This window comes from Lutjanus erythropterus, chromosome 7 (genome assembly GCF_056507025.1).
Source record: "Lutjanus erythropterus isolate fLutEry1 chromosome 7, fLutEry1.hap2, whole genome shotgun sequence".
Taxonomy (NCBI): Eukaryota; Metazoa; Chordata; class Actinopteri; order Lutjaniformes; family Lutjanidae; genus Lutjanus; species Lutjanus erythropterus.
Window position 1 is genome coordinate 21,105,649 of NC_139323.1, and position 20,168 is coordinate 21,125,816.

The following is a 20,168-nucleotide window of genomic DNA, read 5'->3' on the forward strand; positions in this document are numbered from 1 at the left end:
TACTTTTTACTTATTCCTCTATAAAGTAATGATACTACTTAACTTAAAAGTATTTAGTTGCATTATTTGTTAGATTACTATATTACTTATGCACCTTGTTGGTAGCCGTGTTGTGCTCCAAAGGTGACCTGCAGCTCAAACCAGTGAACTGATAACACCCAGAAAGCTTTTGTTGTTTCTGTCCAGATGTCAGCTGTGGTGGAAACAAAGTTGACTTTGCTGAGTGTGGCCTTCAAATTAGATTCCATCACCACAGATTCTCTTTCAAGGAGCCAAACAAACTCAAAATAATGAAAATACTTCCACCTGTTCATCGTCTGCCTCTCTCATTGTCCATCCTTTGTTAAGTATTTTTCACTAACAGCTGACAGGACCTGACCAACGGCACAAACATATTGTAAGATAGCCTACGTAGGTCAAAAAGTAACCAAGTTATTAAGAAAAGTAAGTAAAATATAATTCCTATTTTTGAAATTGAAATCCCTTACACCACTAGTTACTGGGTAAAATAATAATATACTACTGAGTAATGTGTATATTGATTGTGAAATTGCAAGAATACATGTTAAAGAAAGAAAAAAGTCAAATTGGAGTGCTGTCCTTGTCGTTCTGTTTTATTATTGACTCCATTAAGGATCCAGCACCCATTCATCGAAGTCTACTTGTGAGTTAAGTATTCTATCATATTTTTTTAATGCCAGTATCAGTTATCTGCAAGTACCGATTGAGTTTTATATTGTTTTTTTTTTAACAGTAATTTTAGATTTTTCTATCTTTTCATTTGAACATTATATGAAATTAATAAGGGCTTTGAAGGTTTCTGGCAAATGGATCATGTGACTTACTTATTACTCAATCAATCAAAAACAATGTAAATGTCTGACCTCCTCTAGCGTGCTGTCTGACAGGCCGTAGCTGCTGATACCCAGATCCGTCAGCCTCTGATCCAGTTCAGACAAGAAGACACCCAGACTGCTGTCTTTGGCAGACGCCTGTGGCAGGTTAAGCACCGCCTCACGTCCGGACTCCTCCACCAGCCTCGCACCTGGGATGTGGTGTTGTGCCAGGGACAGTAACGCCGCCAGGTCTACCATGAAGATAATGACAGGAAGACACAGATCATGCAATGTCCTATGGTTCTTTCTTACTTAATTATCAACACTAGACTGGTGGTTACAGAAATTGCAAATTCATCAAATTGCACTAACACTGAATGACCTGAGCAGACTGCTGAAGCCATACAGTGGTTAAACACTCACATGAGCTGCTCTCCTCACTTCCCAGCCCCGTGTCTTCACTCATGGATGACTCACTGTCCTGAAACACAAAGATAAGAATATTTACAGAGGGTACCACAGGAACAAATATGATGGTGTGACATGACAGTTGAAGCAAAACATGTCAGTGGCTAACTGTTCGCCAAGGTGGACAAATTTGCAAGCTTTTTGTAATTTTATATGTATTTTTCTAACTTTTAAAACCTCTGAATGACAAGCACACAAGTGACTTTTCCCAGATAATTAGTTAAGAAAAGAAACCCCACAGACCTTGAGAGGAGGCAGCTTGTTGGTGCTGGTGCTGGTACTGGTGCAGATACTGGTAGTGCTGGGAGTGCTGTGTGTGTCCAGTCCCTCCCTCTTTACCACGGTGAGGTAGTAACCAGATCCGAGACGGGATTTCAGGAAGAGCGGTGAGCCACAGCAGCACAGCTTCCCCTGCGAGATGATGGCGATCCGGTCGCCGAGCAACTCCGCCTCGTCCATGTAGTGGGTGGACAGGATGATGGTGCGGTCTGATGGAGAAACACAGTGCAGCAAACCATTTCTAAAACTTGTCATCTGTATATGTTGCAGGTCTCATGTAGGTCTTGTCATCTTGAGTTTTTTTCAGATTTAGTTGGGGTTCTCTCTTTCCTACCGGTCTCTAGACAATTGTGAGCATATCGGGGAAGCTACACACAATTTTTTCAACATTTCATAAAGCCTAGTCTTCTGTGATGGTATGTAGTCTTTCAGTTCAAGTAAAGACAAAGAAAACTACAAAGTTGACACAGGCTGACATTTACTGCAATATCCTTTAGGCTTGTGGCCATTTAAAATGTGGATTCCTCTCATCCCAACACCCAGAAAAAAAACACAATGAGGACCAGAGCTCCACAGCAACATGTCCTGCACCTTTCCGGTATTTGAGCAGCAGATCCCAGATTCCTCTGCGGGAGTAAGGATCAACTCCAGCTGTTGGTTCATCCAAAACAACCACCTTAGAGCCTCCAACAAACGCTATTGCCACAGACAGCTTCCTCTGCATACCACCTGACACAGAGACAGAGGCAGAGAAAATAATTAGTTTTCAGGAGCTGACAGAACCATCCCCAAAATATATGCAGTGGTCCTTCAAACTGATGAAAGTAAGGGTCAGGTCATGTTTTTACACATAAGTAAAAATAGCACGTTTACCAGACAGATTTTTGGTCTGTTCATGTCTTTTGTGCAGCAGGCCGACATCTTCCAGCAGAGTGTCCAGCTCAGCTTTCACCTCTGCCTCAGACAAGCCCTTCAGACACCCATAAAACCACACATGCTCCTCCACTGTTAGTCTGAGAGAGGACAAAGAATATGAAATGTGGACCTGTGGGCCTCCCCTCAGACAAAGCTTGAAAAAAGTGTCCCCCCCCCCACTTAACTTGCTTAGTTTTGCTTAAGTCCTTAATGTTTATGGGATCATGATTAAGTTGCTTGATTCTATAGACAATTAACAATTGAGCCAATATAATATTGCTATTTGACATAACTTCAGACTACATTAAATACAATAAAATTCCCAATACTGTGTCTCTGAACTATCTCTTGAACCAAATCACAAATGTTTGGGCCTGCCGCCCACTATGAAAACTTCAATCTAGTGATTTTTTACACCTGTCATTTACCTCATAATAATGTGACAAATTAAATTGCCAATCACTAATAATGAAAAAAACAGAAGTAAAAGACTTCAGACAGTGACATGAAACCAACAAGTAGAGTTCTTGTAATCCGTCAAACCTAATCAGTCAGAAGCAATGTGAAATGACAGCTTGTGTCAGAACATAGCACATACTGAAAATACAAGCCTTACATGTCAAACAAGACGTTGTGCTGTGGACAAACTCCCAATGTCCTCCGGATGATGTTCATGTCATGGCGGATGTCCATCCCTTTGATGTACACAGTGCCCGAGGTGGGTGGGAACAGGCCAGTCAGGACAGATCTGACAAATATCAGCCACATTAGAATAAATGCTTTAGTTAGGCACAACTTCCGCTTTAAGTTAGATCACATATATCTTTTATAGACTTTTCCTACACCCGTATGTGGCTGCTGCTGGCTGAGTAACTATGTCACATCACTTTAGAAGCCTCAAAACCTTATTCAGTCATATTCAGCCTAACTGTATATCCCTCAAACACAAAAATTGTTGGCTCTTTGCCTCCTGTCCTTTTTTAAAATATTTCTGGGGCTTTAATGTTTTAATGGATAGGACAGAAGTGAGGACAGGAAAGGGGGAAAGGGAGTGCAGGAATGACAGCAAGAGGACTCACAGCCTACGTACATGGGGCGTAAGGTCTACTAACTGAGCTACCAGGCCACCTTGGGCTCCATTCCTAGAAAATTTACTCAACCAAAGTGATTAATTGTGCAACAAAGCCTTGAAAAAATAAAATTGCATTTCTACATATAATGGCAGAACACATAAGTGCTGACATTGCGTGTCACTTGTCAGGTCTATTCCCTACATTGTGGTGGTTTTTCCAGCTCCATTGTGGCCAAGGAAAGAGGTGATCTGCCCCTCGTAGAACTTCAGGTTGAGGTGATTGACGGCCAGTTTGGCTCCCTTCTTGTAGATTTTCACCAAGTTTCTGATACTCACACCCAAGATCAGGTTAGTGGGTTCTGGTTCAATGTGATCTGAGAGAAAAAGAAACAGAAACACATTTTATATATTTAGAAGATACCGATAAATCTATGTAAATGTTTGGAGTTACAATGGCTAATTTCATAGCGCTAATTCTTCTCTGAAAGTGATTTATAATGTGAGAATGTGGGTGTAATGTGAGCAGAAGTCATCAGCCAATTGATCACAATATGTTTTAGATGCTGAAAACTCCAGCTGAGAATTCCACCAACTTCACAACAGGATAAAACTCCAGAATGAAAGGGATTATGGGTAGCACACATCAAACACAGCTCCTCGGTCAAAAGAAGAAAGTGAAGTCTGAACTGATGCTCGTTCTCAGCTTCAGTCTCCTTGTGCTCTTAAACTTTGTAGTTAATGGGTTTATTGCCTCAGCTCATCAACTTGGTTTGTAGTTAATTGGTTTAAACAAACAAAACTACCTGTATGGGACCAGAGGAGAAGACTGCAGACACCTGCCAAAGTCTGTTACTGAGCAGAATGACACACTTCTTAAACTCTGTTTACAAACTGATGGTTACCTGTAAATAAACTTTTCCAGTGTGGTTCAAACAAATAAATTTAAGAGTGGCTATGATTGTACCTTTAGATGACTGTAACAGAAAAAAAAGTTTAACTCAGAGGAGAGAAACAGCTGCAACTTCCAGAGTTGTGTACCTTCATCCTGTTCTGTAGGTGCAGGAGGGATCGGCATGCCTGCCTCCAGAGGAACTCCGCCCCAGTAGTTGATCTGGAAGATGAAGTACCAGGGCTTGGGGATCCCATATTCACCTGGTATAAAAACACAAACACATGTGCTTACATTCAAGGACCAAATCAAACACAGAAAGTTTGTTTTTGAAAAAGAACAAGTTCTACCAGTGTTTCTTTGGCCACACCACATTCCTGTGTAAAGCAAAGCACTCATATTGTCTGCCACTGAAGGTACAATGTTATGCTAACCTACAGAAATACTGGCCAAAACTGCAACAAAGAAAAAAAAATCATAACATTATCAAAAAAGCAACAGCAGCACACTGGAAAGTCAAATACTTAAGTCTCTTGATTGCAGACATGACTACTTTATGCTAATCCAGTGCATCTTTGGACAAAAAACATGCAGTTATTTGAATGCAGTATACATGTGTCATTTTCACGTGTTCTATCTAAATATTTCTGTATAAACCATATTGGAGATGCATAAATTACGTATGACTGGAAAGCTGAGACTCTTGTCTGACATTAAGCCGGTCTCTGAACAATACCCAGGGCAGAAGTACTCGCCATCCAATCAAACACAAATGCAATTCTTATAGAAATGTCAAATGTTTTTGATACAAAATCACAGCCTGATTTTTTCTATGGTGTTCCTCAGAGACAGTTGAGCATGTGAATGGTCATCATATCCTTCCATCATAATGTTTTAAGCTCTATACACTCTTATGACCAAAACTTGACACAGTTATGAGCTGCCTCTTAAATTAATCTTCAGGTTACCAGCTTTCAGATGATGTACACCACTTCCAATTCCCCTTTCCCCTAAAACACCACTACCCCTCCCACTGAAAATTACAGAAATGGGTCAGTGGTAGGGAGGGAAGGAGTGGAAGAGGTTTTAACAAGGTGAAAATTAGCTTTTCTCTCTAAAATAAATTATTATCTTCATACTAGTATCTCTGGCCCTGTCTCTGTTCCACACATTTTCAAAGCGATACTCAAACCAAACATTTCTAGAGATGAGACACTGCTGTCATCTTACAATCACAGCAGCTATTAACCCTAACCTCCTACAGTAATTGTAACTCAACAAAAACTAAATTATACACTGTAATTTGAATAATTTATAGCCAATATAAAGTTCCACTCCTCATACCAGGAAACACTGCTTCGATGTACCAGGCTGCAATGGCATAGATGAAGGCGTCCACGTAAAGCATGACTATAGAGGTGGTGAAGCTGTAGGTGTCTCCTTGCACAGGGCTGGAGTGGAGGTTGTACCACTGGATGCCCACACCTTGCTCTTCATACTGAGAGAAATACTCACAGCCAAAACCAAAGGCCACAGGGGACAGGAAACTCTGAGGAAAGAGGAACAAACTACTTTAAATTTTGGCACAAGGACACAAAATTACATTTAATACATACATTTAATTTTAAGGTAAATTTCCTGGTTCAATCTGTACATTCATTGTTGCTACTGATGTTTAATCTTTCATTTTTGTACAACAAAGTGTCTTTTTCTAGAAGTGTGCATATGGAATTGGGGAAAGAAACCATTTAATTTAACCCATAATTATTCTACTCACAGCGAGGACTCGGTGGGTGGTCTTTAGGCGGTCTCTCCAGGCCACACACAGTACATAAGGCAGGTAGAGGCTGAAGTATATAAGCCCCCCACATGCAGCAGCCAGGTTGGCTTTGGAGAAGAAAGTACTAATGAGGAAACACTGCATGATGGTGGCGGTGGCAAACGCAGTCAGGAAGAAAAATACAACAGCGGGGTCGCTGTAAGGAAGAATGTCCCCCCACTGGAAATAAGACAAAGGAAAAGTCGAGAGGTTAAACAATGACGACAGGAGACAAATGTGAAAGATAAAGGAAAACCTTATATTTAACATCAGCTGTAGTAGCACAAGAAGCTATTGAACACCTAACTATTTTTCTCTTGAATATCAGTCTTTTAATCATTAATTTGTATTTACAGCTCCACTTTTTCTTTCTCAATCAGCCAGCTATTTTGCATTTGGGTGTGTATTTTTTAATAAATACATGTTGTTCAGAGTAAGTGGTCATCTTGCCTTGAGAAGAGCAATAAGGAGTGCAGCAGAGACCAGGAAAGGAACCACGCTGCTGATGAACCAGCTGAGCCACAGTGTCCCTGTTCCCAGACCCATAATCCTCATGGTTTCCTTCAGCCTCGCCTCCTTCTCGTACACCACACCTTTGATGATCATGGCCACCGAGTAGATCCAGGCCAGCGTCATGAAGAGAGGCAGTGAGCGGTTCAGCACTCGAAGGAAACTGTGATAAAGGTAAACAAAATCAAAAATCATATGCTGAAAGTAAAAGATTATTAAATGTTATTCATTGTTATTGCAATATTCTATATATAGTGTACATTTTTAACAATTTAAATACTTAGTATGACATATTTTCTGACTTTTTAAGTTTTGATGAAGTTTTAGTGGGGATGTTGACCAAACACTACAGACTTCAAGTCAGAGAAGTGTGGTTGCGGCCAAAATGTCCAATTCAGGGTGAGCAGCAAAACTTATTCTAGATTCTAAAAGAGATCCCCAAAAAATTAGTATCAGGTTAAGAGTAGGCTATATTTTCACCTCATTTTTACCCTCCTGTCAAAAAGCCTTTGTCTACTGTCTTCTACTGTAGGTAATACACTGACTAAGGATAAGTAACTCACACAACCTGCTTCAAATAATCCAAACTATCCCTTTAAGGTGTCTTTGAGCAAAGCACTGAACCACTAGCTGCTCCAGACAGACTTCTCAGTGCCCACCAGCAGCATATTATGGCTATAATGGTTTGTTCCCAGCATGAACATGTACAATTGTACATGTAATTTATTAAAACATGAATCTACAACAACAAACGACTCACACATCATCCACATAGCAAGGGTAAGGCATCTGCTGGATGTAGATTCCAGTTGTTTGTTGTACCCCAGTCAGGATGCGGCTCACTGCTCTCTCCACCAGGTCCTGGACATAAACGAAGCCACCCCAAATGTAGCGCATGTCATTAAATGGGTCGGCTGCTGGACCAGGATCCCAAAACCTGAAGAAAAAAACACCAAAATGATGTTTTTGTTTTTTCCCCCTGCTTACTAATAGAAAACTTGTTTTTGGCTTAAAATCATTGCTTTTTGAAAATGACATACATTTCAAGATGTCCCATTGAAGAGAATACTCTATATGTACACAATGCTAAAATATTTGAAACTTTTCTTGTTCTTTGAGTTTGGAATTCTTTAACTAAAGAACAGGCTAGACTGTATCTAAATTTGGTTTGTCCAGTTACTCCAGTATATTTTTCTGAGAAAAAGATTAGTGAGTACATATGGCTCATAAATGAAGTGGCATGTTCAGGAAAAGTAATTGTCACATAAAAGCAAAACTGTTTCTCTGCAATTTCAGTGAAAGAGTAACAGACAATAATGTAAAGGAACGATAAAAACGAGATGTTTGGGTGCTTCCTCAGTACCTGTCCTTGATCTTGTTGGTTCGGGTCACATCATCGATGTCCATTCGGATTTTGTAGGTGACATGGGGTGGAAGGACAGGTGATGAGGAGTTGGGCAGCAGGAAAACCACACCAGCCCAAAACTGCCTGTCCTCTAGCAGCTCCAAAGCCCTGTTGACCAACTGACCCTCAGTCTCCAACCCCTCCAGCTTGTTCAAGGAGAAACACTGCAGGGGGTCATAGGAAATGCAAATGATAAAAAACCAAAAACCAAAACAAAATGCAAAATCAAACTGATTTTGGCTGAAGAATTCACTCTTTACTAATTTACTTTATTCCCATCTGACCAGCTTTCAAGAACAGAAAAAATGATGGCCAACTATGGATACCCTGTAGTTGTTTTGTGAAATCCTTTTCCCTGTGCAACAGCCATAGGCGCCTTCTCTGTCGCTGTCTGCTGTGCTCAGCCGCAGCTTCTGAATGCGAATGCAATGCGGAATCTGTTTCAGCTCAATAACATGACTTTGAAAACACCAAATAACTTGTTTTAACGAATTTCATTAGTTAAAAAAAATGAAGAATTGTTAAATATTACTTCCATGAGGCTGTTAAGTCAGACAGTGACAGATCACAGACTGAACTTGGTATTTCATCCTCACATGCAGCTGCAGCGAAGGTCAAGCTGCATGTAGCATGCAGAGTTTATATTATGTGCATCATAATGTTGATTAATGTAGAAATGACATTCTTCTGCCTCAGTAATAATTATTACCACCACCAGATAGACTGAAATGGTCATCTGGTCAAAATGTGTAATATTCGGGAAAATATTAATCCCTACTCCTCACTTCATCAACATTATATAGACCGATATTTTTTGCCCCCCCCCAATGTTCAACTCTAGTCGGCGTCTATGGCAACAGCTAAATGTTCAGACTATAATATTTGGCCACATTAGCTCTCCAGTCATCATACTGTATATTTGTTACAACCAGTATGTGCAGTTTAACATCTGGAATTGCAATTTAAATAATTACTCCACCTCTGTTTCTTAAAATTTTGTGTAATTTGAAGATTAATTTCTTGCTCGATATTCCATCAGACATGATTTGTTCTGTTCTCATTTTTCTTCCATTCTTTTTCTCAGTATGAGGCTGGAATATCCAACATGTTTGAAGAGCAGCATGAAGAGAAAACAAGAATCCTAAAAGAAGGAGAACCTCTGTGACTTGTGCGAGAGTAGTAATGGTGTGGCTGAGGTCGTTATAGACGTCCAGCCAGGTGGGTGGAGCTCCAGGCTTCCTTGGGGCATCTGGCGAGGGTGTGGACAGGAAACGTGCGATTCGTGAGGCCGTCCAGGATGTGTTCTCCAGACGCAGGTTGACCAGTACTGCCACCTCTGGCCGCTTCAACAAGTCCTGTCACACACACACAAAAATATATGATATGAAAAAAGGATTTCTGGCTCCAAATGTATCACAACACACACACACACAGTAGATGGTGAAACAGACCTGGAGCAGCTTGATCTCCACACTGCTCTCCATGTAAGTCTTAATTTGTGGTCCCACCTCCATCCAGGCTTCATTCAGCTCCTGGAGGATCCGTAGGTCCTCGAAAGTCTTGTTGACCTTCAGCAGACACAACTCGTAGTTAGTTTTGAAGGATGGATTTGCTTCATAATGCTTATGGTTATCTTAGAATAAGTACAACAGCAGAATGCACTTTCAATCCAAAATCCATTAAAGCTGCAATGTGAACATCCACAATGCAAAACATTCTGCCTCTCTCTCTGCTGCCTTGAATCACTCTGCTAAGCCCCTCCCACCAAATGATGCACCAAACATGGACGTGCATTTGCTGGGTTTGAAGTGGAAAATGAAGGTTGTCAACTGTTGTAACAGACTAATAAACTAATGATTGTTCTGCTTGGCTAGTTATGTCTGACTCAGAGGTAAGACAGTCACGTTTTGATTCAGACCAGGTTCAGTTAAAAAACAAAGAGCAGACCCTCACAGACGCACATTCCCTTCAATTAAATATCATCAGTGGCATGGAAAGGTCAAAACTTATTTAAACCAAAATAATAATTTCATAAAATTGTCTACTGCAGATTTAAAATTTATAATGACTGATTTGAGGTCTGAGGACACTCCTATGCAAGACACACACCCAGCAGACTCTAAACTGTGTACTACCAATGCACATTTCAATTATGAGGTCTTATAAATCACAAATTAACACACTTGTCTCTAACTTATAAACTCGTTCAGCAAAAAATGTTTTAAATTGTTTAAATGAGGTATGTTATGGTTACATAAAATTAGACAGTTTTCCACTTTAGTAGTTTCTATCCATGGAAAATATATTAAAATTCAAGCACTGTCAAGGTACATAAAGCTTTTATCATCACAGCTAAATTGTTACTATAAATGCATTACATTTATATCCTTTAATCCTTTATGGCCCCAGCAATCAATGTATATTGTCACTTGTTTATTTTACCAGATGTTTATATTAACATTGTTTGTAATGCCATGAGTGACAATTGATGACAGGACTGTTTCATTTCAAAAACTAAAGGATTTTTATTTTACAAAAGGAGTATATTAAAAATTCAAGCATATTCTTTACCTTGAAAACATAATTGTTAAAATTAAGCATTTCCCAAACTTTTTCAAGACTTTGTATGAACCCTGTTACATTAATTCTTAAAAAGATGGTGATAAATCTTCATAATATATTGTCTGTGAATGAAAAGTTAACTTCGTTGTCTGATCACTTTGAACAATGGTGTGAACTCTGTTAGGTTTGACTTTGTACCTCTTTCATGACTTGTCGTACTGCAGGAGTGTCTGGTGTGTACAGCAGTTTTCCAATAAACAGAGGTTTGATTCCTCGCCACACGATGCGAGACAGAGGGTTGGACTCCAGACCTTGGATCAAACTTTTACAGAATGGAGCTGCATGGAAGAAATGTTTTACAAATGTTAGACAAAAACATTTGGTTAAATATGACAAACAGCACAAACAGAACACTCAGCTAGAACTTGGTGCTCTGTGATGTTAGGGTGATTTTTGGTGTTGTAATTAATCTAAAAGATCACAAAAATATCAGATCATAACAAATAATATTTTCTATTTATTTATGATAATTAGCCATTCACTCATCTTTAAAACATCAGTACACATTTCCAACCACATCTATGCACAATGGATGAAAACTGTACACAAACAGGGATGTCCAAAGCCTCTTACTGGTGTTGTTGTCACGGTCCAGGTCTGTGTCCTCAGTGCCATTTTTTCCTAAGAAGGACTTGATGTCATTGTCTTCGTACCAGTTGAGTGATGGGATGCGCTCACCGCCAACCTCAGGATGACCGCACATGATCCTCGAAAAGGCACGAAAACTCTCCCGGGGCAGCGTCGTGCGATTCTCTGGAGACAGAAGACGAACAGCTGCGTTCATCTCCGCAAAGCTGGAGAGAGACGAGAACTGTGGGAGGACAGGGAAGTCAGAGTAAAAGGTTTGGGGAAGGAAGAATAAGGAAACACAGAAATGAGGGCAGAAATGCAGAGAGGTAGAAAATGGAAAAAAAAGAGATATTTTTAGATTCCTGTGGAAAAATTTTCTCAATTTTAGTCAGTCAAAAAATTAAACATCCAAATGTGTCACAAATCACCTAAAGAAAGCGTAGAAGAAAAAAAAAAGTTTTTCAAATTTTGCTGTTCCTATCAACTTATTCTAATGTAATACTTATTGATGGAAACACAGCTAGTAACAACAAAACAGCAGAGAAGATGAAATATTCAAAACTAACAAAAGCTGAAAGTTTGCTATCAGGTGAAAGGTTGATTACACCTCACAATATGAAGGGGTTACAACGTTCATTTGAACAAACAACAGACACAGATGGACATGAAAAATCAGGTGTGTTCTTACATCATCAATGAGGACAGCCAGCTCCTGGGAAATTGAGGTGACGGCCTGACTGATAACCCTGAGGTCTCCAGCGTTAGCCAGCAGACGGTCTCTCTGACAGGAAGCAGGCAGACAGAGTTACCGCCAGTACCTTCAGTTGCTCATCAGATATACAGCAAACATGCAAACTCTGATTTTGTGTTTGTTGAATTTTGCACTGGTTTCCCTGTTCATTGATTCTACCGTGACAAACTTGGTGAGGTCCAGCTGAGAGAGGAAAAGGCGTTCAGCCTCCCGCAGGATGTCATCTGGCAGGTCACACAGCTGAGTCTGAAGGTCAGTCATGGCATCTCCTCCTCCATCCACCGTCAGAAACTGTCCCAGCGTGCTCGCATTACACACCAAGTCCTTCAGCTGCATCTGAGCTCCAGCCACAGAAACCTGGATGGGACAAAAATGATGCCCCATATGCACTGTTAATAGTGTTTGGCGATGAGACAAATAATACATAAAACATGCTCTTACCTGTAATTATCATATATCTACGATTAACCTCATACTTTTCAAGTCTTATTCTTTTATTTTTTTATTCATCTTATATTTAACCAAGCCAATATGTTCAACAGTTCATATTTTCTATTTTAATTGTGAATTGGAATAGTTAAAGTCGTATTTGTTGCCTGTTGTCCATTATAATTGAGTCTACCTTTTTTGATGAAAATTTAATGATTATTTCTACTGATACTGCAATTGCGATATTAGAGGGAATGATCATTTTTACATAATTATTCCTTTTTTAACTGAAAAACATACTAAAATTATCACTATGAGATTTTTGCAGGGATCTGTACCAAACAAAGATGTTTTCTTAAGTCTGTAGGATATGATGTGTAGGTCAGAACATCTTTGCAGTTCGACAATATTCAGTTTAAAATGGGATATTTGACACACATTTGACCTTTAACAAATAATTTGCCTGCTGCGATTTGGAAATCGTAGGCCATATTGTGATTTCAGTAATATTTTGATTAATTGTTCAGCACAAGCCAATACCTCACCTGAAAATTGAGACGAGCTTTCAGCAGCTGATCCACAGTTGCAGGCGACAGGCTGCCATTAGTCAGGAGGAAGGTGGAGAACGTCTCATTGGCTCTCAGGTATTCTCCCACTGGGAGATCTATGGCAGAAATACAAACATCAAATACCCACTATATTACAGATACAAGTCCACACTACAATAACCTTGTGCACAAGACAAACAAAACAAGGACCCATTCATAACATAACTGCTCCACAGCACTACTAGAGGTCACAAACTGCAAAGTTTACCTTTAAGCAGGTAGTCAACCAGTAATGTGCTAAAAAGTCATAAAATTGTTCTGCAAACAAACTCAGCACTGAAGGCACAATTATTCTGGTTGAGCTTATCGATATCTGTATTGTCCATCATTCATGACCATCACTTTAATGGTGTTATGGTGGGTGATGGAGTTGTTCAAAAGCTTTACCAAAACTGCTTGTGGCTTGTATGGGTAGACCAAACTTGGAAGGTCCAGTTGTCTGACTACAGTAGCTAAACCTCTGTAGCAAGAAAAACGTGTTCATTCGCTTAGGCTTTGAAGTTTAACAAAACCATTTCAGTTATTTCTGCCTCCTGAAAAGCTGACTACTGAGAAATCCTCAACCTAAAACAGCATTTTCTCTAAATTTAGATCATATCATTTACAGTATTGATGGGTCAGGACTTTAGGATTCAGCAGATGTCTGTTAGGTCATTTACATCAGATTCTGTTGCATGAAAAACCTCACTGAAGACCTGCTTTCATTCATCTAATTGTTTGTCTGGAGTAGACATGTAATTTAATCTGCCCGGTGAGGAGAAGCAAAACAGCCACTCTGTCCTGCTCTCACAAAAGCAGTAAATGGCCACATTGAGCTGGTCATTCAACACCTGTTTAAGAGCATTCATACAGATCAGCTACTCTAACCTCTCTGATAAGTCTGGGAACAGAAAATCTGAGAGAATTCAATTCTTTTATTATATTTGGTGGCTTGTAGGGACTTAATCCTGCAATCAATGACATTTCTTACTTTGAATACATGTTTTTTTTTCATTTAATAAAAGACTGAAGGTTGTACAAGTTACTGAAAAATCAACATTTGCATAGCAATCTTTGTTATTAGTAACCTGACACCTGAAGTAAAGAGATCTTTCTATTGTCTTCATTGATTCAAACATTGTGATAATCCTGTCTTTCTGCATTTTATCACACAATGACTGTTCAAACTGCAGCACAACTTCACTGACGGAAGCCAAGGCTCGATTAGGTTTCTGCATATACATAATTTATTCTGATTCTTGGAAAGAAACCTTAAAGATATACCTTGACATTACCTACTTTGGTCCACTTTTTGTGTGTTTTGCCTGCAAAAATGACTTTACTTTTTTTTCCATTCATTACTGATAGCATATGGAAATCAAATTAACATTCTGGCTGGCAGTGTCCACCCAGGATTTGTAATGAGAAATGCGAACAATTATTTGTCAGCTGACTAAGGTGCCTGGAGATAGTCAACACTAAGTGTTTGAGTGTCACTGTGTCAGACTTGCAGGGTTTCCCTTCACGTCTGTGCTAGAGGAGATTCAAACAAGCTGCGTTACTTGGCCAGGCTCCAGGTCTCTCTCCCAGCCTTCGGACGCTCTCCATCAGGTCCTGGAAGCCAGAGAAGCTCCGGTTTCCACTGTAGGACAGAACAGTCTGAGCATCAACGAAGAGACGCGACAGTCTGAAGGAGAAACACAACAAGAGGAGTCTTTAGTCAGACAAACACACAGTCAGGTTACATTTAACTACTGTGTAACAGACTTTAGTTTATTTTGAAACACTTCCCATTTGCTACAAACTGTGTTTAATGAAGTGCTAAATCAGGAAATGCAAAGTTTGTTGTTTCTTGCAGGAAACAGGTTGTTCTCACTCTCAGACCAGTTGTGGGACTTTCACATAAGCAAATTAAAGCACCAAAGAAGAGTTTTAATGGTCTATGATGTCAACTGAATCATCAAACTTGGGTATCTTAATTGGGTAAACGGGTAATTTGTTAACCCCAAAATGGGACCCTGCTACTCCCCGGCAACGTCCCATACTTTTCTTTTCCCCCAGGGTGGTAAAGTCATATTATATGGCATTCACCCTCTGTATGCATTTGCCCATGATTTACAGAGAGTTTAACCTGAGTGAGGCCATATAAAAATGATCATATCCATTCAGAGTTAGTAGTCTACAGCTGTTAGAAAATAATAATAATATACTGTATATTCTTTCACATACTGGTATCAGATCTGCACTCTGTATCAGCTGATATGTAAAGTTCCAATATCGGAATCAGTATTAGGACGAAAAAAATGGGATTGCAACGTCTTTAGTGCTCTAAGTTGCTGGCTGAAGCTTCATATTTCAAGTACAGAAATTAAAGCAATATTGATATTCTGATCTATTTCTCTGCAAGAATGTGAACACCAGTGTGTGTATTCCCCAACATCGCAATTATTCCTTTGAAGTTTGCTTATGCAAAGTCATGTTAAGTATTCAAACTGTTACAAAATTGCTAACATGCATGTTTAACATGTTTGCATTCCTAAAACATATTAAAACACTCATCTTCTTGGTCAAAGGCTATGTATTACTTTGTCTCATAGTTCAGGAACCCTGGAGCGAGTCTTTATCGTGGCTGCATTCAGCAGCAGCATTGCAGTGTGTCTGTTTATCTGTTGGGCTACTTTATCCTACAAGCATTGATCCTCTGGTAACTCCACCACTGCAGACAGCTTCCCATGTTTCTATCTCTAGTTTACCTACATGGAGTTGTCAAAGTTGCCAGCTTGGCCCACATTCTCCCCTGGTGTCGGGCTGTGGAAACAGGGGTTGTTGATGTTGCAGATAATACCCTGAATCCAGGGCAAGGTCCCTGCTGATGGCAAGGCTTTGTTTGGAAAGTGACCTGGGAGCCAAGGAAAGGAAAAACAAAAGCACAAACAGGAGATTAGCTTGAGATATAAAACAATGGAAATACTGTGGTAGTGACCTGAAATACAATCTTCAGACAGTGGACTGAACAATAATCCTAAACTGCTGCTATTTGAACAAAAGCAATTTTTTGTACAGCCGAAATAAGATGTATTAATATTACAGTAATATTATATATTTATTATCTTCAACCTGATGTGAGCTGCCTTCCTATGAAAGACTGATCTAACAAAGATAAAAATAGGAAAGAAACAGCTTAATCTCAGGTAAGAATATCTAAACAAATGCATGAACAGAAACTGTATGCTTAATGCTAACTAATAAAAACTACTTATATATATATAAAATTTAAACATTCATGAACATATTCAGTACATACAAACCCCTCATATCAAGCACTGAATAATTAAAATTAGTAATATATAAAATGCTGTTTATTGTCATTTTAAATCAGCAAAGATAAATTTACCAAGATGTAATTTTATGTGTCAGAGAAAATGTAAGGCACTGACCAACTGGCCTACAGCGTCTTTCCTTGTGTTTTATTATGTTACTGTGTCATGTAATGGAGGACTTCTTAAAGACGGTCAGGAACTCAGCAGGTTAGGAAAACAAATGTGCGTGTGTGGCACAAGAATCACTCTCAGTGAGTTAATCTTCTTTAGCTAGTTGGCAGAAAGCAGACCTTGTAAGAGTGAGTGTCTTATAACACACATTACATAATATCACTCACATTGACTTTGCTTGTAAGGAGGGTGTGAATGACGAACTGAGATGAGGATGACGAAGAGGAAGAGCGGCCAGAGGAGCTCAATGATCAGCTGGATCTGCGTAAAAGGACAACATGTGAGCTTTTACAGGTTAATGTTTATGTTCAAGCTGTCATCATCAACAAACGATTCTACTTCTTTCTGTGAAGTGAAAATGTGGCCACCTTGTTCCTCCTGCGGTATGTGATGTTCTTCCACAGCAGGAGGCCGAGCTGCCTGAAAAACCCCATTGCTCCCAACAGCTACCTGGCCATGATGCAAATCTGGAAAAAAAAGAAAACATGGTGAAAAAAATGACAGGTACAATACGGTGTCCTGGTTGTCATGTTGTTGGGGACACATGCCATGTGGCTGTCGTGTCTCCACTTTAATTACTGCTGAGGATATTTATCACATGTCATAGTTTATCTCTGTCTTGCTGTTTCCTAACTCATGTGCACAAAAAGCCACCTATCAAATCTAGGCAGAATACTCCCTAACAAAGGTTTAGCAATGGATCAGGATCACTACATGAATTTATATAAACCTTTTGCAATTTATTGTACAGGTTCCATTTCCGTTTACATTTTAAGTGCATAAAAGTTTGCCTGGGTCAAGATCTTCAAATCCGCCCACTCCAACGAGTCGACTGACTCTCTGTGTAATGAAGTGACAAATCTGTCTGATATCAGGCAACGATGAAGTGTTTTAAAAAGAAAGCCAGACAGACCTATTGGTTGTCCAATATTATCGGATGATATTGGCCTATCTCAGCTACATTAGTCTACATTAGTATAGGCATACATGCATACATATGAAAAAAAAACTGACAGAACATAACGCAAAATGTTTTTATTATATAGTTTTATAGGATAGTATTTTGAACCGCTTTTAATTATAGTTATTCAGAATTATTAAAATAATAGTCAAATTTTACTATTTCCATGACCCTATAAACTGTTAAACTGTCTTCTGTCTCCATTTCATATCTTTTTCACAAGTGTTCAATGAGCACATTTGAGGGATCATTGCAATATCAGCCGATATATTGATATTGGAACTTTTTACTCCCTAAAATTGCTATCAACATCTGCCCCAAAAATCCCATATTACTCCGGCCCTAAAAAAAAATTACTGAATCTTAGTGTGCTGATCTTTAAAATGAGGTGAGTTGATCCCTGATGCTGACTATGAATTAAGGTTACTTTGCCACTTTTTTGATACTATGTGTTAAAAATGACACAATATTCATTAATTATACTAGCGAAAGTATCAAAACTATAAAAAAGGACCTAAGTTCTCATTTAAGAGCCCAGTTCAGTTCAGTCTTAATTGATGTGCCAGAAATTTGGCTTGCAGCAAAACCAGATGGTGTTCAATTACTTTTTCTGTACCAGCACTGTGTGCAGGTTGTTAATAAAAAAAAAGAAAATATCCTATTTTGTGTCCATTGGACTGTTTTTTTCTTTTTATTGTAGTATTGAAAGAGTTATTAGTATCATTTTTTAAATACTAGTATTGTATCAAAGTTTAAAATTCTTGTATTGTGACAATCATTTGTGAAGACTGTAGTGAGAAACGGTACCTGACCTTTCTCCTGCAGAGGAGACAACCATGGCTGAGGACTGTTGAACTTAATCCTCGGCAGAACACATCTTTTATTTTAACTTTTGTAGTTCATGTCCTCACCTTAAACAGAATCATGCTAAAGAAAGTAAAACATTCTGTTTGTGATAGATTCAACAGGCTATTTTTGTATTTATTGTGAGTGAACACTGTTGTTTGTGCCTGCTGTGATCTGCTCAAGGCAGACAATCCCCTGCTTCATCCTGAAATCCTCCTGATCCCAACAGCTTAACTGTTTCATTCGGAGACTTTAACCATTTACTTTTGTGCTTTAGTGAGTACTCTGAAGGTCTGCCTCATGATTTGTGCCAGGTTAGAAACCATGGGTAGGGTAATTTCACTTGCAAATATGTGTAGCCTCAAAATAAAACAATTTTTTTGCATTCTTCTGTTTACATTTCAAGGCTTTGCAGTGGTCAGTGCAGGTGAAGAATACAGGTTTGGCTTTGACTGACATTTTGGACATTTCTTTAACATTCTGGAAAACAGCCCACATCACTGAAAACCAGGGTGTAAAATTAACTCCTTTGTAAACCAGCCAGATGGTTAAAGAATAATCAAATTTTACCAGCACCATTTGGGATGGTGCTAATTTTGGTCACTGCAAAACGTAATAGATATATTATATTATATTATATGTATATAAAATAAAAATAAATGAAAAATATACAATTTATTTGTCACTTATTGTACCAAGCTAATACAAAGGTCTGTCATAAAAAAAAAACCTCATGAGATAATATGAGCTTAAAAGTACCAACTAATTATATGCACTAAAATAAGTTAGTTACAACTTACTTAGCACAGTTTGAACAATACAAAGGCATTTCAATATTACATTTGGGAGGCAACTTACTAAAACAAAATGAAGAAATACAGACTCCAAATGCTATTGTTAGTAACTGCAATTACCCGTTAGACTTGTGTATGACTAGTAGCTAATATAAAGCAAATATTAAGCCACTAGCTAAGAAGTAAAAAAGGAAAACTCCTAGCTAAGGTTACATTCGGATGCACAGTAGCTTCCTCTTCCTAGCATGTTAGAGGGATGCTGTTAGTAGCTTAAAATGCCATTTCTAAAACACAAAATACTACGTAACGAGCTCCAAAGACTCGTTAAACTATTGTTAATGATTACCTTTCTGTAATATAGGTGATAAAATCTCCTTTCAGCCTATGTTAGACGTCAACGGCCGCCGCCGGTAGCTTGTTGTCAATGACACTCCATTTCCCCAGCAGGTGTGAGTTGAAGAAAGTCCCGCCCACATGTGGCGCTGATTGGTCAAGGTATATTCTATGGGCGAGGTCATCGAAGCCGGTAAAGAATCTGATTGGTTTTTGGCTATGTTTTGGTAACTGAAGACAGATGATTGGCCAGACAATGACCCAGAGCTGTTACAGTACATGCTTACAGTGTCTTAGATAATAACTATGTCAATATAATCTTCACATGAATAATACTAGTGTTTTTCAAATACATATATTGCAAATACAAGATATTTATAGAACTGTCCAAATATAAATATACAGTAGCTCTAACTCAGATGTAAATAGTACAGGAGCATATTGCTGCCAGGCCAGGAGTTTGTTATGAGAAGATGTTTTTCAAGTGATAATATATTTTCACATTATTACGACATACTAATTTGGCACATTATAACAAGAAACTTGTTATATAACAATAAAATATCTTGTTATAACATGACACGTCATCAC

General features: G+C 38.8%; 1 protein-coding gene across 4 annotated transcripts in view; it reads right to left on the reverse strand.

Moving 5' to 3' along the window:
• The window catches only part of abca7 (ATP-binding cassette, sub-family A (ABC1), member 7), a 35,563-nt gene extending 15,877 nt beyond the window's left edge, over nt 1–19,686 (reverse strand). For all 4 annotated transcript variants that reach the window (XM_084723176.1, XM_084723175.1, XM_084723174.1 and 1 more), the window contains exons 1-25: nt 19,591–19,686; nt 17,012–17,110; nt 16,811–16,904; nt 15,910–16,051; nt 14,715–14,839; nt 13,111–13,229; nt 12,296–12,493; nt 12,074–12,166; nt 11,389–11,626; nt 10,954–11,093; nt 9,645–9,761; nt 9,351–9,548; nt 8,152–8,357; nt 7,549–7,725; nt 6,729–6,951; nt 6,237–6,458; nt 5,804–6,008; nt 4,609–4,722; nt 3,773–3,944; nt 3,115–3,246; nt 2,457–2,596; nt 2,175–2,312; nt 1,548–1,792; nt 1,260–1,317; nt 885–1,087 (exon numbers count right to left, since the gene is read on the reverse strand). In XM_084723176.1, the coding sequence (XP_084579302.1) occupies nt 885–1,087; nt 1,260–1,317; nt 1,548–1,792; nt 2,175–2,312; nt 2,457–2,596; nt 3,115–3,246; nt 3,773–3,944; nt 4,609–4,722; nt 5,804–6,008; nt 6,237–6,458; nt 6,729–6,951; nt 7,549–7,725; nt 8,152–8,357; nt 9,351–9,548; nt 9,645–9,761; nt 10,954–11,093; nt 11,389–11,626; nt 12,074–12,166; nt 12,296–12,493; nt 13,111–13,229; nt 14,715–14,839; nt 15,910–16,051; nt 16,811–16,904; nt 17,012–17,077 (3,765 nt within the window). In that variant the 5' untranslated portion in view covers nt 17,078–17,110; nt 19,591–19,686. The remainder of the gene's footprint in view (nt 1–884; nt 1,088–1,259; nt 1,318–1,547; nt 1,793–2,174; nt 2,313–2,456; nt 2,597–3,114; nt 3,247–3,772; nt 3,945–4,608; nt 4,723–5,803; nt 6,009–6,236; nt 6,459–6,728; nt 6,952–7,548; nt 7,726–8,151; nt 8,358–9,350; nt 9,549–9,644; nt 9,762–10,953; nt 11,094–11,388; nt 11,627–12,073; nt 12,167–12,295; nt 12,494–13,110; nt 13,230–14,714; nt 14,840–15,909; nt 16,052–16,810; nt 16,905–17,011; nt 17,111–19,590) is intronic.
• Between the last annotated feature and the right edge of the window lie 482 nt (nt 19,687–20,168).